The 18,625-nt window shown below is 39.7% G+C and overlaps 1 protein-coding gene across 3 annotated transcripts in view; it reads left to right on the top strand.

Moving 5' to 3' along the window:
• The first annotated feature begins 265 nt into the window (after nt 1–265).
• The window catches only part of mio (GATOR complex protein mio), a 293,052-nt gene continuing 274,692 nt past the window's right edge, over nt 266–18,625 (top strand). For all 3 annotated transcript variants that reach the window (XM_067141591.2, XM_067141592.2, XM_067141593.2), the window contains exon 1: nt 266–668. In XM_067141591.2, coding sequence (XP_066997692.2) covers nt 548–668 — 121 coding nt within the window. In that variant the 5' untranslated portion in view covers nt 266–547. The remainder of the gene's footprint in view (nt 669–18,625) is intronic.

Below are 18,625 nucleotides of genomic sequence, written 5' to 3' on the forward strand. Positions count from 1 at the left end.
AAATGAATATGAAACGCGTATAAAAACAACATAAATTCAAACCGTACGTAAAATACTTGCTCACACTGGTTCTGTAGTGACGTAGGATGGCGATGGCCGTATTTTTTTAGCCTTACTATCACAAATGTTGCGACAAACATATCTGCCAGTCTATTTACAATAAGTCTGTGGCACTGACTGTAGTTGTTAATTCTTTATTTTCTTTGTATAATGTAGTATTCGTAATTTTTTGTTTGTTTTAAGGAGAAGAAGAAGAATAATTTTTTGTTTGTTGTGGATTGTTCGAATGTCAGTATAATGTGGAGATTATAATTTGAATGATTTGATTTTCTCCACTGTAATTTATTGTTTTGTGTGTGTGTGTGATGGTGGAAAATTGTAACTTGAAACAAGATAAGTGTATAAAGACCTCATCACACGTCAGTATGATAATGAAAGTACAGTGGCGAGTAACATAACCTATAGTTTTATGGGAAAGTTACACATTTTGTAAAGTTAAACTGAAATCTACTCATATTATAAACAGTGTAAGGAGAAACACAGTGAAATGAGTGGAGTGAAGTTGGAGGTTCTGTGGTCACCGGTTCATCCAGACAAATTCATTACATGGGGTACAGAAATATTTCTGTACGAGGTAGTGCCGCTGAAAGAAGCATCAAGATCCTCGTGTAAGGTTTTGCATTTTTTTTAGAAGTATCATTTTGAATGTGGGAACTATACACTTTTGGTATAACAAAGTAAAAGAGCCTTTCGGCTATGTGATTTTTTTTGCGGGGGGGGGGGGGGTGGGGTTGTCATTAAAAATGATATTTTTCTTCTTCTCTTTGCTGTAATGCTATTCATGGTTTATATACTTTTCAGAAATGAACTGAAGTTTTAATACAACATTCGTATGAAACAACATGGTTATTATGGCACGAGAATAAAATAGCTTTGTAGAACTGGTTTACAGTTTGCAAAATATAGGTTACAGATTCAACGTGGCGTAGTCCCCAACGACCTCGCAATGCACTGAACAGGCTTACCAACTTCGGCGCATTATACATTGGTGTGTGGTAAACACACAAGTTAGATTAGAGCTACTAAATTACGTTTTCCCTTGTGGTGCAGACAGTATGCATGCCGTAGAAAAGAGCCTGGCAAAAGTATAGAAACCGTTACTCAAGGATTATTACGTAGAATGTTACTAGAAATGCTTCCAAGTTATAGCCCCCTGTCGAGGGGAGTGTAGCCTTGAGGAAGGATCTTTGCTTTCTGCTACTTCAGGTATCATAAAACATTATTTTTCTATGTTTCCAACATGGAAACCACTTACCAAAGTACAAGTTATCTTCACCTTGCAACCTGTTTTTACGTCAACAATTGGCCATGTTGTCTGGTGACTGGTAAGCCAGTAAGATCAACAGTGGATCATCCTCCATTTCTGTTGTAGCGCTTTGTCACAGAGCTTGGTGACTGGTAGCGAATACAATAGGTAAAAATGAAATGGCTTATTTCTTTTAGTGCTGGGAGTGTCCGAAGACAAGTTTGGCTCGCCAAATGCAGGTCTTTTGATTTGACTCCCGTAGGCGATCTGTGCGTCGTGATGAGGATGAAATGATGATGAAGACTTCACATACATCCAGCCCCTGTGCCAGCGAAATTAACCAATTATGGTTAAAATTCCCAATCCTGCCGGAAATCGAACCCGGGACCCCTGTGACCAAAGGCCAGCACACTAACCATTTAGCCATGGAACCGGACAATGCAGTAGGTATCTGGAGTAAACCATGCAGACCCACGGAAGTGGCTAAAGACTTCACATAAATAATAGAATAAACACCACCACAAAAGCCATTAGCTGTATAAGTTGTCTTGGATAATTGTTTCTGAAATCAACTGTGAATATATTTCAACTGAAGATCTCGCGCATTGTAACATATGGCATAGAAAAGTACAAGGATCCTCCTCAGCATGACACAGATGGAGTGCCTCATGAAAATGAAAGACAAATTCCTGGAGAGAGTTTTATGTCTGTCAAAGTATACACCTTCCTGGCTAGAATATGAGCTCGCGAGAGAACCATTTTACATTGAGGAACCCCACCTGCATGTCTTACTACCCACCACAGCCAAGTATAAAATAATTACTTCCCAAGCTCAGCAAAAAGGAAAGCAGACATAGGGTGTGATTTTTATGCAACTGATGCTACATTAAGTAAAGAATGGATTTATGCTGACTATTTACTGAGGCGTACTGTATAGTGACAAGGTTGGCATTCCCTGTCTTCCACCACAAACTGTATGTGACAAGACGGTTCCACGAACCGAGCACTGACTACAAGTGTCTCAAGCAGAGTCGACCTTGTGAAAAATACCATGTCATGAAGTGCAAAAGAAGAAGTTTGTTATTAATGAGGTTCTCTTCACAAGACTGACTTTATTTCCTATAGGTCTACAGTACATAAACTGCCATGCACATTTCATTATTATTATTATTATTATTATTATTATTATTATTATTATTAAATAGACTTGTGGATAAATAAAGCAGTGGTTTCCAAACTTCTTCTACTCTTAAACATCTTTCACAAAAATCTGATTTGATCAAACCCCTCGTTAATATATCTCGCTTGTAACTACCTTAAATTTATTTGAAGTTTCTGTTGATACAGTAAATTAGGCTTATCTTGGTAACTTATTTCCCATTAAAAAATGATACACCAAGGCTTAGAAAATTGTAACTATCATGTTCCAATTTTTGTACAGTTCTTTTGCATTAAAAAAAAAGCTGAAATCAACTAGATAATAATAAAAACATATTTTCATATATTTTGTCACATTATTAGAGTTCATAAATTTTCATTTAAACATACTGTGAGAATTACTTTATTGGTATTGAAATGTTCATTGTACCGAGCTCGATAGCTGCAGTCGCTTAATTGCGGCCAGTATCCAGTATTCGGGAGATAGTAGGTTCGAACCCCACTATCGGCAGCCCTGAAAATGGTTTTCCGTGGTTTCCTATTTTCACACCAGGCAAATGCTGGGGCTGTACCTTAATTAGGCCACGGCCGCTTCCTTCCCACTCCTAGCCATTTCCTGTCCCATCGTCGCCATAAGACCTGTCTGTGTCGGTGCGACATGAAGCAACTAGCAAAAAAAAAAAAAAAAAAAAAAAAAAAAAAAAAAAAAAAAAAAAAAATTATATATATATTCATTGTAGAGACAGACTTTCTTGCAGGGTCATTTCAGTGGTCAAACTTTGATACCTGATTCATGAAGTATAGTTTATTGATCCAGCATGGTGGCAGCTCCGAGGAGCTCACTGGCTTGCCAACATTGCATTTCAGAATATTGGTATGGACAGGATGGGTCTGGCTAGTCGCAAGAGCATTGGGCTGGATTGGTTAGGTCTGGCTAGTGACAAGAGCATTGGACTGGGGTCAAACAAAGGTGGTCTGGGGGCATAAGCCTCCAGGTTAGGCCTGTAGCATCCCCTGGTAACTGGTTATAATGTGACTAAATTAGAAAGAGATATAATGTTCAATGATTTACTTTCATTAGCATGCTGGCTGCAAGTAGAAACGGGTGAATCCTTTTTTCCCAGGGGTGGGAGTATTTGAACAAGTGTTCTGCCAAGTAGCCGATGTAATGTTCTTTCTTCTGCCCTGAAATGAGCAGAGATTGTTGAATGTTCTGCCACTTCCTCAATTATGTTGGCAAGCACTGCAAGATCATCTCCTGTGAGGCATTCTTGGTTCAGTTGGTGGACATCTCCACTCCTAGCAGTGTCCACAAATTAAATTGAGTGATTTATCTTCAAGTGGAGAAATCCTTCGTTCTGGAGGCAGTTATAAGACTTCCAACACTCCAGTATAATTTTTGTCCCTGACAGAATATGCTCTTTAATAATGTTCACCAAGTTAATACCGTTGCAACATTCCATGGGCACGAGAAAGAACTTCCTGTTGTCTCGTTCAGCGCTGCCAAAATCCTACTGACCTCCTACTCAGTGGCTGCAGTTCTTCTTTCATTTCCAAACTTTCACCTTTGTCTTTTTTGACTTCCACTCCTCCAAATCATAACGAATTGTGATCAGGCCAATCCTTGCAGATGCTGCTCTCTCCTTATTTTCACCAAGTTTGGTAACTCTTTGGCCACACATCATGCAAGTTCTATCAGAAAAAATTTGAATACTGCCTTCATCAGAACTGATCAGTAGGAACAAGAAAATTGGCTGCTGTCTGTAGTTTGAGGCTGTCTCGGTTTTAATTCAGTATGAATACTTTTAAGGGTGGGTTGATGGGTCCCTGACAAGCATTGAAGAAGGATCTCTCCTCTGTGTTACTTCAGGTATCAACTATCTATATATTTAAAACACTAGGCTAATTTTTGTGACTGCGAGTTTGAGAGAATGGCTGAACCGATTGACATCGTAAGGTATTCTGACGAAAGCTCTTGGACTATAGATTTGCAGAATGTCTTTAAAGGTATAAAGATTTCACTGGGCGAGTTGGCCGTGTGGTTAGGGGCGCGCAGCTGTGAACTTGCATCTGGGAGGTAGTGGGTTCGAACCCCACTGTCGGCAGCCCTGAAGATCGTTTTCCATGGTTTCCCGTTTTTCACCAGACAAATGCTGGGGCTCTACCTTAATTATGGCCACGGCTGCTTCCTTCCCACTCCTACCCTTTCATGTCCCATCGTCGCCGTAAGACCTATCTATGTCGGGATGAGGTAAAGCCAATTGTAAAAAAAAAAAAAATTTCTTGCCGTACATTTTTAAATTACCATATTAAAGAAAAACGTAGTATTCTGATTGGCCAAAGCTTTCGCCAGTACTTCAAGGCAGGTTGAACCGTGAGGGCACCGAGGCATGTGGCACGATGGAAGAGATGGAAGTGGGTAAGCACGCATGCACAGTCAGATCCCTTCCTGGTCAGCTGTACTTCGGCTCCTTCAGGCTGTGTTGTAGCGAGTTGCTTGGCTGAGAAGAAGCTATTCAGCGCAATTTTACTGTCTCTTCTGTAGTTCTCTCTATATTTGCCAGCTTGAAGTGATTTAGAATAAATTTATACGTTTCCTTCTTCTTGTCATCTCTCCCTGTATTTGTTAGCTTGTGTGATTTCAGAGAAAATTTACCTTTTTTCATGTCTTATTTTTAACACTGAGGCTGTGAACTGCTTCTATTCCAGTACTTAGAGAAGTGAGTCGATCCTCTGTGTCATACTAATGTGCTAATTTTCAATCTTGATTTGGCCAACATAGTACTTATAACAAACCAGGATCAACTTTCAATTATTAATGAAATCATTGACGTTCTCCAACAAAACAATACAAATGTCAAGAGTGCATTTGTTATTGATGGCCCCGGGAGTACTAGAAAAACATTAGGATAATACAGAAGTGTTTCAATTTAGGACTTTATGTAATATCAGTAACGTGGACAGGAATAGTTGCTGTTTTGCTGCCCAGCAGTTGAACAGTGCACATTATATCGAAAATTCCTCTAAATTTAAATGAGAGTTTTGTGTCTGGATTGAAATTAAATTCCAAAGTAGCTGAAGATATTTGATTAGCACAGCTCAGTATGGGATACTGCCCCAATGGCAAATAATCATTCATTAATGTGTGTAAATTGTCTTTTTTTTTTGCTAGTGTCTTTACGTCACACCGACACAGATAGGTCTTATGGCGATGATAGGATAGGGAAGTTGGAGTTGGAGTAGGAGTTGGAAGGAAGTGGCCCTGGCCTTAATTAAGGTACAGCCCCACCATTTGCCTGGTGTGAAAATGGGAAACCATGGAAAACCATCTTCAGGGCTGCCGACAGTGGGGTTCGAACCCACTATCTCCCGGGTGCAAGCTCACAGCCGCGCGCTCCTAACCACGCGGCCAACTCGCCCGGTGTAAATTGTCTTCTAAACTATATAATAGGTAACGACATTCCATTTCTTCTGGTGGGAAAATTATTGTTCTTGCGTTAGATTTCATAAAGGTTTTTGCCAAATGCTTATTGCCAAATAATCTGTATGTACAAAATAAGAGTTTTGTCTGTACATTGCTTTGAATTTAAAAGGAATAGTATTTCTATATTGGTCGTGTCCACAGGAACAATGAAATGCACTTCTTAATTTTCCATCATCTCTCTCTGTATGTATGTATGTATGTATGTATGTATGTATGTATGTATGTATGTATGTATGTACGTACATCACGAGAAAATGTCTGAGGAGAATTTAATGAAAATCAGTATGTAAAGTCGGGGAATGAAGCTCAAAAATCTAGCCTACAAATAATTTTATTCACGCTGAGTGAAATGGTAGTTTAGGGGACGGCTTAAAATTTTATTCTCATGAAGAATTGGGAGAAAGAAGACGAGCTGCTCGACTAAGTGGTATGTGATATAGATGTTGATTCCCATAGGGAATCTGAAATATTTTTCCCGAATGAGTAAATGGACATAATAAATTTTCCAGCTAACTCATTCCTGATTGCCAGCGTTTTGCCCCTGTGTGCTAGTTTGGGCTCATCAGTTGGTACCTAGCACATCCACCAAGACGCTGGCTATTGCATACCGTGAAGGCCACTGCGTAGGCTACTTGGAGCCACCGGCAGTGCCAATGCACTATGAGAGTCTTTGTCTCATTTTCAAATACTACAAAATGTAGTAAGTTACATGTTTTGTGTAGTGACTAGACATCATCAGTTACATCATGTTTAGGTGCAATAATTACAAGAAGTAAGGACATATTCATCTCTTCTTCATCCTAAAAAGACATTTAAAAACCTAAAAAAAAACTTAGCTCAAACTAAAGTAATGTGTTATGAAAAAAAAAGAAAAGGGGGTAGGGATGTGTGAAAGTATATCAAATTTCCAGTTATGTTAATTATTTTTAACGTTTTTAAACACCTTTTTTTAGGGTTAAAGGTGCGTCCACACCAAGATGTTTTCGTTAACTTTGTTAATACACACTCTAAACCAACAATGTTCATGAACATTTTTGTCTGTTAATAAACAAAATAGCGTGCTCGTAAACTTTTCATGCACGTTGATAAACAAAGTATCTTTAACTTTTGTGAATGAAACTTTTCATAACTTTTTGATTTCGTTGACATTTTGTTTGCACATGCACAAGGACGTAATTAGTGCACGTAAATTCGTAGCACGGAATATGATGCTTTCTTATTTCTTCCAAAAACTGACTGTCAAATTACAAGCAAAAGTTCTAATATACAGTATTTTAAATTCAGTATTATATTCTTTTAGGTATGTTCGAATGTAGTTTCATTTCCAGCTTCGCTCTTCGCTGAATAACCTAACCGTCCATAATCATTTGTATATCATAAAATAATACTATGGTACCCTAGGCCTAACTAGGTTAAATGAAGATTTTCTTTGTTTCATATCTTTACCAATTTCTTGAGATTGATGTAAGTTGTGAAGTTTCAAACACCACAGGCACAATAACTGAAATTGCCTGTTTTGATCTCTAGACAAATATATAAGTGAAATGTACGAGATACCAGTTGGTAAGAATCTTAAAGTTATACCTAGCCTGTCATTAGTGAAGACGGCTTTCCAATAATCATGTATCATTTCTTGCAATTTCAGGCCCAGTTACTGTCAGCAAGAACTGAAAGTAACAAATACCAATTTATAAAGGAAAGGGTGATAAAAGGAAACCAGAGAACTACAGACCAATGAGCCTGACCAGTATAGTTTGTAAAATACTGGAGAGTTTAATATCAAAGTACATCAGAGGGATATGTGATGATAAAAATTGGTTCATGAGGAGCCAGTATGGATTTAGAAAGAAATTTTCTTGTGAGGCACAACTGGTGGGATTTCAGCAGGACATATCAGATCAATTGGATTCAGGAGGTCAGTTAGATTGCATAGCCATAGATCTTTCCAAAGCCTTTGATAGAGTGGAACATGGAATATTATTAAAGAAATTGGAGGGAATAGGATTGGACGTAAGGGTTACACGTTGGATAAAAACATTTCTAAATTCAAGGGTTCAGAAAGTCAAAGTAGGAAATAATGTATCGCAGGAAGAGAAAGTATGGAATGGAATTGCACAGGGTAGTATAATCGTTCTGTTACTTTTCTTAATATACGCAAATGATTTAGGGAACAATATAACATCAAAAATAAGATTGTATGCAGATGACATAATTGTTCATAGGGAAATAAATAACATAGAGGATTGTTCAGAATTACAAAGGGACCTTGAAAGTATCCAACAATGGGTTGAAGAAAATAATATGAAGGTTAATGGAGGCAAATCAACTGTTACAACTTTTACAAACAGGAGCTTTAAAACTGATTTTGAATATACTTTGGATGAGGTAGTTATCCCAAAAGATGGCAAGTGCAAATACTTGGGTGTGAGATTTGAAAGTAATTTGCACTGGACTGTTCATGTTGATGACATTGTTGGGAAAGCATACAGATCGTTACATGTCATAATGAGGCTACTTAAAGGATGCAATAAAGAATTAAAAGAGAAAAGTTACTTAAGTATGGTTCATCCATTATTGGAATATGCAAACAGTGTTTGGGATCCTCACCAAGAATACCTAATAAAAGAAATAGATAGTGTGCAGAGGAAAGCAGCAAGATTTGTAACAGGGGATTTCAGGAGAAAGAGTAGTGTATCAGAAATGTTAAAGGAACTTGGGTGGAAAACTTTAAGTAAGAGGAGGGAGAAAACTAGACTTATAGGATTATATAGAGCCTATACAAGAGAAGAAGCATGGGGAGATATCCGTGAGAGGCTTCAGTTGGAAAATAATTATATCGGCAGGACAGACCACAAATATAAAATTAGAAGGAATTTTAGCAGAAGCGATTGGGGTAAATTTTCATTCATTGGGAAGGGTGTGAAGGAGTGGAACAGTTTACCAGGGGTAGTGTTTGATCCTTTTCCAAAATCTGTACAGATATTCAAGAAGAGAATAAACAGCAACAGAGAAAATAAATGAAGTGTTAGAGGGCATTCGACCAGTGCAGGTTATTGTAAATAAAAAAAAAATGTGTGTGAATAAATTAATTCCATCCCCTGGTCTAAGGAGTTTGGACAGCCAAAGTAGGGGACTGCCTGTAGGGGTGAAGTACAGTGGGGACTTCGAGGCCTGGGACCGCTACGGTAGCTGTGAAGGCCCTTCAGGAACTCTGAAAAGTGGTGGCAAAAGGGGCTCTGGTTAAGACGCAGCAAGTCGTTATGCTACTTAGGTTCCAGAATGGGTAAAAATAATAATAAATAAGTAAATAAATGCAATGTAAAGTTCAATCTTATACCAGTTGTATAGTATCATTTGAAGTAATTCCACATACTGTATATCATTTGACTATATTTGTAAGTAGTACAGGAGATATTATAAGTAGAATTTTGTAAACAATATAAATTTATTAAGGATGAGCTGTGTGTTTAATAGAAAAAAATTGTTAGCGTAAATTGTATAATATTGTATTATCGGAAAATTTTCTTCTCTTGTTAATTTAATATGTAGTGCTTGACAATAATGTATTTTAGTGTACCACTTTCCTCCAAGGTAGACACCTCATTTACAAATAAAGAGATTTTGATTTGATTTTTGATTTGAAGTCACGTGTGGGGCTTTTGAAGAAAATTTTGAAAGCCTGCTGCTTCATGAATTAAAAGTTCTGACATAAGTGTCCTCTCCAAACTTAATTCTAAAACACCTTTCCATTATTTTTGTTTGTCATCCTTTGAGTTTTTTCTTCTTCCTGACCCTATGCATCGTAGCGGTAACCTTACAAACAGCTATTTTGGTGTGGACGTGATGTTGAAGAAGTTTGTTAAACAAAAGTTTATTAACTATGGTGAGAAATGTTTTCATTAACATTGTTTATTAACTTTGGTGTGGACTAGCCGTAAGAAGAGATGAATATTTCCTTACTTTTTGTAATTATTGCACCTAAACATGAAGTAGCTGATGATGTCTAGTCACTACACAAAACATGTACTACATTTTTTATTTTGCCTAAGGCAAATGAATAGTATTGATAAGGTGGAATCATTGATTTATTTCTCTCAGTGAGCAGTTCTATCGATAAATACTACATAACTAAAGTTATATAGAATTAAAAATCTGCTCATTTATATCTTATACGTTTGCACCGTACCTGCTATGATAACAGTGATATTCATGAATTTTGATTTTTGTTTGTAAGTCCACATCAATGCCAAGCCACGAGAAAGTGGGTGTACAGATATTAATGAAAATTGGTATGTAGAATCATTGAATAAGCTGCTTTCTTTTGCATCTGCGGGTGTAGAGAAGTCTAGTGAATTGTGTTAATTGTGTGAGTGGGCTTTCTGTAACTATCAAAGGAAAGGGTTTTATTTTGATTGCGAGTACAATTACTCGTAATCATATGCAGAAGAAGGCAGCTTCAGCTTTTAATAGCATGATTTTAAGAGTACTGACTGTTCATTTGTCTCGTAAGAATTTTAGGAACACCGTTTATACAGTAGCTGAATTTAATGGTTTCAATAAAGCCTTCGTGAACAAAATTCTTAATATATTTAGAAGTAAACCCAAGACCACTTTGGAAAAAGAACCTCCCCATAAAGAGAAGTTTACCACATTTACCTTCAGTAATGATAACATATATCCCATTTCTAATATTTAAAAAAAGCATAAGTTAAAAATAGCTTTCAAGACCATTCACCCCAATGCTAAAATAGTTTTTAATTCCCATACCGTCAATGGCAACAGCAAATTTACCAACTGTGGGGTAAACAAATTAAAGTGCCAGTCTTGTTATTCAACGTACGTTTGACAAACAGGCCGTAGTTTCAATATAATATACTCCGAACATCTTAATGCCTTGAAGTATAACTGCTACTCAGCCATAAGCGAACATTGTAAGGAAAAAATCATAAATACACAACAATTGAGTAGGATTTAGAGATTTTACATTATGAACAGAAAGGTCCCTTACTCAATATACTTGAGAATATTTATATTGATATGGACCAATACAACAATTCCTAATGAAATCAACGAGAAGAAAAATGTTTTATTGGAAACCTTTGTCCCTCTCATTTGTCAGCAATTTGTTAATAAAAACGAGTCACTACCGACGTTTCAGAACTAGACCCGCCCTTCCCTCAATATTCCCTTTCCGTACCCTATCCCTCCTCCTTCCTCACCCAACTACATCAGCTCTGACACGCTGTAAGTTATACACAAGCTTAATGTCAATGTCACATGAGACCGACAAGTTCGTATACCATTTGAGACTTTAACGAGTAAGTTGATTGAGTCTTTTCTTTTGAAGCGATATATATATATTTTTGTTTCATCCATTCATTCTCTTTTTGCCCATTACAGATGAAGCACACTTATTATTCCCTTTATTGACTGTCTCACTACGCTGCGCAACGCAATGTTCTGCTTTTAAAAAAGGATAAGCGAGTTTTATGTCAACCAAACAAGTTTTTAGACGAGAGGTTTTTCTACCTCTAAATGTTTTTTACTATGTCAATCATGATCATTGTATTTTAATTCCAAACACTTCATCAGTGATTTTTAATTGTTTGCATAAATGTAATATTTGAGCTTCTACTGACAATGGCTTTTAGATAGGCCGAAACATGTATAGATATCATTCCATCTAATATAGATGATTGTTTTGTATTTCAAAGGAGGTTTATATATTACTGATATTTTGTATTGAAAAGTTGTCAATTTATTCCTATATGGTGATGATATCATGATTGAAATTTATAGCAAAACATTCACTTCTGTGAAAGATGTCATCTTTTTTGGGAAGTTGTGATTATTAATTAATTAATTTGAAAGTCATTGGGCTTATACCCGGTAGTTAAAAACCATACACTAGCATCAACACATTAAGCTAGCTACTTCAATTTCCTATGTATGTAATTCAGGTCTCTGTTTACCTCAGTCAGTTTTCAGCCATGGCTGGTTAAATGTTGCATTGTCAAGAGAGTGCTATTTTAAAATTGCATTAAGGTAATTGTACAAGGAATGCACCGAGCAAGTGGCTGCGCAGTTTGAGTCATATAGCAATCGGCTTGCATTCAGGAGATAGTGGGTTCGAACTCCACTGTCAGCAGCCCTGAAGATGGTTTTCTGTGGTTTCCCATTTTCACATCAGACAAATGCTGGGGCTGTATGTTAATTAAGGCCATGTTTGCTTCCTTCCCACTACTGGCCACTTCCTATCCCGTCGTCACCGTAAGACCTACCTGTGTCGATGCGACGTAAAGAAAATCGTAAAAAATTAAAAAACAAAGAATGTCATATATAAGGAAATCCTTGAATTAGTATTTACCCCATTGTCCGTCATGTCTTGGCGGGCTTCAGCTAGTAAAACATTATTTTTCTATGATTCCAACATCCCAACTGGGTATTGCAGCGTCACTGTTTCAGTTTTTTTTTTTTTTTTTTTTTTTAACCTAAAAATTTTCATTATAGAGTTATCTCTTCATGTGAAGTTCAATGAGAAGGATTTGCTTGCTTTGGATGGCACAGGTAGAAGTGGAACACTGTCCCAACACTCTGTCTTGAAACATAGAATGGGGAATCTTATAATCTTATCAAAGCATTTGTAATCACTGCTTGGGACTCATGACACAGCCCTAAATAGTCACTTTACTGAAATAGTAAAATATAATAAAACTGCAACAATTTTTGAAGTAGGTTACGAATGAATGCTGCTATTGGCTGAATTGTTCAATATGGCATCTTTCCCATGTAAGTCAATACACATACGTACGTAGATGCATATCTTTGCCAACCACCACAGCAAAGACTCCTAAACGAATGGTCATGTGGGTAGTGCTCCCGTAGGATACTTGAGGCTTGTACACCACTTCGCAGCCTAGCCAGGGCTCTTACACCCCCACATCCCCTTAGCTTGCTATGGTACTGTGGTCTGTCCAGACGATTGACCTAACCAATCAAGACCAGTGGCTCTGTGCTGACCAATGTTCTTGTCATTCGTCTGGGGTTGTACTCCCAGGGGATACTAGAGGCCTTTATTTACAAAAATAAAAGTTTTAATCCCACCTAATCAATACATTAATACAAGGTAATTAGCATAAACTCATTCAAAAGTTTTTTGGACTAGTTGTGATCTGTGTAATGATCATCATTTTCAGTAAATCAAAGAAGGTGAAAAGCACAACCAAGACTGAAACCTTAATTAAGGCCACGGTTGCTTCCTTCCCACTACTAGTTATTTTCTATCCCATTGTCGCCGTAAAATCTACCTGTGTCCATGGGTTAATGATTCTAAAAGTTATGTATATAGTGCATTATAATAGTATATGTTGGCTTAAAATCTTGATCTCTAATTAAAATAATGTGACAGCCACACTTTAACTTAAAATAGACCACTGAACATATGGGAACAGTCTAGATACTACATAAAGAAGAATGTATTTTAACAGTGACATTTTAATTGCAGCATACTATTAGCAGTATGTTTTTGTAATTTTATGTTAACCCACTGAGGATGTCTCTATAGAGTTGTAACATGTTTGGGTGAAAACATTCCATCGTATTAGATGATATCTTGTATTGGATTGCAATAAATTATCTTGTTGTGAGAGCCCGTAGCATGTTGAGTCCCAAGATAACCTCATTGGTGAAATCTGTGATGAAGCCCAAGCATGTAGTCTTCTTTGCCTCAACATTAGGTCCAGTAGCACCTTCTTCAGACCAGGAATAGTGTTTCCTAAAGCCATCCATATCTCATAAGGGCAGTTCGGCTCCCTCTCCATATGTCCCTTGGTAATGTGTGTACTAGCAGCGGTGAGCGCCGCCCCATGTCTTGCAACGCAGCATAAACATCTCTGAGCCACCTGTCTGCAGTCAGGCTGTAGTTGCTCCTCTCTGTAACTACATTCAATGTGAAGGAAGGTGTAGATGATCATGGCGCCCATGATTCCCTGGTCTTGTCAACTACTCGTTTCCCTGGTGGGGACTGCCTCCTGCTGGCTGTCCTTCCTCAAAATGGCCTCAGTCACTGCATAGCCAGTAGATGATTGCCCTGGAGCTTCAGTGTCCTGGCGGTGGTGAGCGTCACTCTGGTATTGATGAGGGCACTTACGGGTTCTCTTCGCCCCTAATGGCTCGTACCCTCATCAATGATACTGAAGTTGTCGGCTTTGCTGCTTCCATTTTCAGGGTTATGGTGAGGGGCTCCCCACTGAGCATAGGGTGTTGACAGATCTTGGCAGCGTCGCGAAGTGTTTCGACATAGGTATGGGCAGCCTCCTGGTATATACACTGATCAGCCAGAACAATATGACCACCTACCTACTATCGATATAAACCCGTCCAGGCGATAGCAGCGTCACCTGACGAGGAATGACTGCTAGTCAGACACACACATGGTGCATGTAGTTTCAGTGAGCGTGCTGTCCGTGTGTTGAATGGGGAAGGCGTGTGATCTATCGGAGTTTGACCGAGGGCAGATTGTGACGGCCGAGAGGCTCGGCACGAGCATTTCGGAAACTACACGACTTGTCAGGTGTTTGAGGAGTGCTGTGGTGTGTGTCTTCAACAAGTGCGAAACCAAGGAGACACCACATCCAAACGTCGAGAGGTAGTACAGCCACCCCTCATTACCGATGTCAGACGTTGTAGGCTGGGGAGACTGGTAAAAAAGGACAGGGGGCAAACTGTGGCGGAACTAACATCAGACTTTAATGGTGCGCAGAGTTCAAGCGTGTCTGAATACACAGTGCACCGAACACTCCTAAAGATGAAACTACCGGGCGAGTTGGGTGTGCGGTTAGGGGCGCGCGGCTGTGAGCTTGCATCTGGGAGATAGTGGGTTCGAACCCCACTGTCGGCAGCCCTGAAGATGGTTTTCCGTTGTTTCCCATTTTCACACCAGGCAAATGCTGGGGCTGTACCTTAATTAAGGCCATGGCCGCTTCCTTCCCATTCTGAGGCCTTTCCTATCCCATCGTCGCCATAAGACCTGTCTTTGTCGATGCGGCGTAAAACGAATATTTAGTATTAAAAACTTCATTTTTTGTCCATATTGACTCAAGATTTTACAATGCTTGGTAAAGCTAAAGGTTCCACCTATTCAATACATTATCATAATGGTCTGTTTAGAACATCACATATTTATCTAACTTATTGTAAAATACATCTTTGGGACCAGTTTCGGCAATCCACTAAGCCATCATCAGCCATTGGAAGCTAATAGCAAGGAACATTCAAAAAAGTAAAAATATGCTATAAAATCAGTACAGAATATATGTTTGGCATACTTTTAACTGCAAGTCCTATTCTACATGAAAAACATTAAAAATAGCTAGATAACATTGACCCACTGTACTATACAAATAACATGTCTTTTTTGAAAAAATACAGTATTATTTGGTGCGTCTAAAATTGTTTAGTATATAATTGAAAGAGTCTATGATTTGGTATAGCTTATGTACAAGAAATTCACATGAAATTGATTAGTGATTCTACAAAGCATTTGGCATTTCAAACCACAGTTTTTCAAACAGCAAGTCCTATTCTACATGAAAGACATTAAAAATGGCTAGATAACATTGACCCATTGTATTATACAAGTCTTTTTAAAAATACAGTATTATTTGGTGTGTCCAAAATTGTCTTTTAGGTGATTGAAAAAGTCTATAAATTTGGTGTAGTTGATGTACAGGAAGTTCATATAAAATTGATAAATAATTCTACAAAACATCTGCCATTATTAAAACACAGTTTTTTGGTTCCTCGTGATATGCGACTTATACTGTTTGATAATACACTGACTGACAGAGCAAATGCAACACCAAGGAGGAGTGGTTCGAAAGGGATGAAAGTTGGGGAAAAAACAGAGTCGGCACGGACGAATAATTGATGTTTATTTCAAACCGATATGCAGGTTACACAATGCGCACGGCATCGACTCAGTAGGATGTAGGACCACCGCGAGCGGCGATGCACGCAGAAACACGTCGAGGTACAGAGTCAATAAGAGTGCGGATGGTGTCCTGAGGGATGGTTCTCCATTCTCTGTCAACCATTTGCCACAGTTGGTCGTCCGTACGAGGCTGGGGCAGAGTTTGCAAACGGCGTCCAATGAGATCCCACACGTGTTCGATTGGTGAGAGATCCGGAGAGTACGCTGGCCACGGAAGCATCTGTACACCTCGTAGAGCCTGTTGGGAGATGCGAGCAGTGTGTGGGCGGGCATTATCCTGCTGAAACAGAGCATTGGGCAGCCCCTGAAGGTACGGGAGTGCCACCGGCCACAGCACATGCTGCACGTAGCGGTGGGCATTTAACGTGCCTTGAATACGCACTAGAGGTGACGTGGAATCATACGCAATAGCGCCCCAAACCATGATGCTGCGTTGTCTAGCGGTAGGGCGCTCCACAGTTACTGCCGGATTTGACCTTTCTCCACGCCGACGCCACACTCGTCTGCGGTGACTATCACTGACAGAACAGAAGCGTGACTCATCGGAGAACACGATGTTCCGCCATTCCCTCATCCAAGTCGCTCTAGCCCGGCACCATGCCAGGCGTGCACGTCTATGCTGTGGAGTCAATGGTAGTCTTCTGAGCGGACGCCGGGAGTGCAGGCCTCCTTCAACCAATCGACGGGAAATTGTTCTGGTCGATATTGGAACAGCCAGGGTGTCTTGCACATGCTGAAGAATGGCGGTTGACGTGGCGTGCGGGGCTGCCACCGCTTGGCGGCGGATGCGCCGATCCTCGCGTGCTGACGTCACTCGGGCTGCGCCTGGACCCCTCGCACGTGCCACATGTCCCTGCGCCAACCATCTTCGCCACAGGCGCTGCACCCTGGACACATCCCTATGGGTATCGGCTGCGATTTGACGAAGCGACCAACCTGCCCTTCTCAGCCCGATCACCATACCCCTCGTAAAGTCGTCTGTCTGCTGGAAATGCCTCCGTTGACGGCGGCCTGGCATGCTTAGCTATACACGTGTCCTGTGGCTCATGACAACACGTTCTACAATGACTGTCGGCTGAGAAATCACGGTACGAAGTGGGCCATTCGCCAACACCGTGTCCCATTTATCGTTCGCTACGTGCGCAGCACAGTGGCGCATTTCACATCATGAGCATACCTCAGTGACGTCAGTCTACCCTGCAATTGGCATAAAGTTCTGACCACTCCTTCTTGGTGTTGCATTTGCTCTGTCAGTCAGTGTATATACAGGTTCTTCTTTCTCAAAAGTCACTGACAAAACAGTCTATGTTTGACTAATGTAAGGAGTAGCAGATTTCTGATATGTCCAGTCCTATTTTAGTATTTGAACCTTGCTTCATAACATTTTTTCAAGATAAATAACTGTATGGCTGAGGCCGAAACTATGGTTGAGATCCTGAATATTATCTTATATGCCAGGTGGAAGTGGGCAGCAATCAGTATCAATCTCGAACCAGCACGGACCTCAGGTTGAATGTAGCGGCGTGTATAGAGAGTGTTCCTCACTATCTCTTATACACGGCACCCAGCCAGGTGCTGTGTAACACCTCTGTTGCTTGTCCATACAGCCCGGCAGTGAATTGTTGTACAACCCTCTCCTCTGGCATTAACTCATTACTTTTGGCTATGGTCTCCAACTGGGTCCGGAACTTCATCCATGACGTACTCCCATCAAGGCACAAGGGTTTCACTTTTGTGACGTTAGTTCTGCCATCTCCATTGGTATGACTCGGTCTCTCCTCTAGGGCTGCTATCTTTCCCTGTGGAGTGGATCACTCATTTCTTGTCTGAAGTCTCGAACATTGGACTCAATCTGAGGTATTGTCTGGAACTGTTCATCAACCTTTTTCATTCATCCCTTGCCTCAAGTCTTGAACACTAGACTTTGCAATCCGAGGTATTGCCTTGACTTGTTTGTCTACTTAAATGTCCTTTATAATGTCTCTTTTTAATTTTACTTCAAGAACAAGCACCTTCTCTCACTTGTACTGTCCACCCGTAAGTTTGTTCAACTCTGTTTTAATTGTAATTCCAACTTAAGCTCTTTCTTCAGGTCATCCTGACTAGATTACAGTTCGTACTTAAGTTCATCCTGATTGAATGAGTGCCTGCTCTGTATGGGTTACGTAGCTGTTGGCTTGCAATGGAGAGATAGTGGGTTCAAACTTCACTGTCAGCAGCCCTGAAGATGGTTTTCTGTGGTTTCTCATTTTCACACCAGGCAAATGGTGGGGCTGTACCTTAAGGCCATGGTTGCTTCTTTCCCTCTCCTAGCCCTTTTCTGTCCTATGATCACCGTAAGACCTACCGGGTATCTGTGTCGGTGTGACTTAAAGCAAATTGTAAAAAGAAGAAGAAAATAAAGGAAGGTTGTAATATAATCTGTTCAACTTATGTTTGCAGTTAAAATTTGCTGGATGTGTAGCTGTCGTCATTACAGGCTTCTGCATCTTCTAGCCTGTGTTTGGGCACACTCTTTTGAATGATGGCTTCTCTTGTCAATTCCAGAGCAATTTTCTCAGCCTCTTGTACTCCCAGCTTGTCAGTTGACAGAAGTGCATTTGTCTTGTTTTCTCCAGGTTCAACACCCATAGCACTCAAAACTTCATCTTACTGATCCATTGTTGAAATATGATACAGTATCCAT

Source organism: Anabrus simplex, chromosome 2 (genome assembly GCF_040414725.1).
Source record: "Anabrus simplex isolate iqAnaSimp1 chromosome 2, ASM4041472v1, whole genome shotgun sequence".
NCBI classification, from domain to species: domain Eukaryota; kingdom Metazoa; phylum Arthropoda; class Insecta; order Orthoptera; family Tettigoniidae; genus Anabrus; species Anabrus simplex.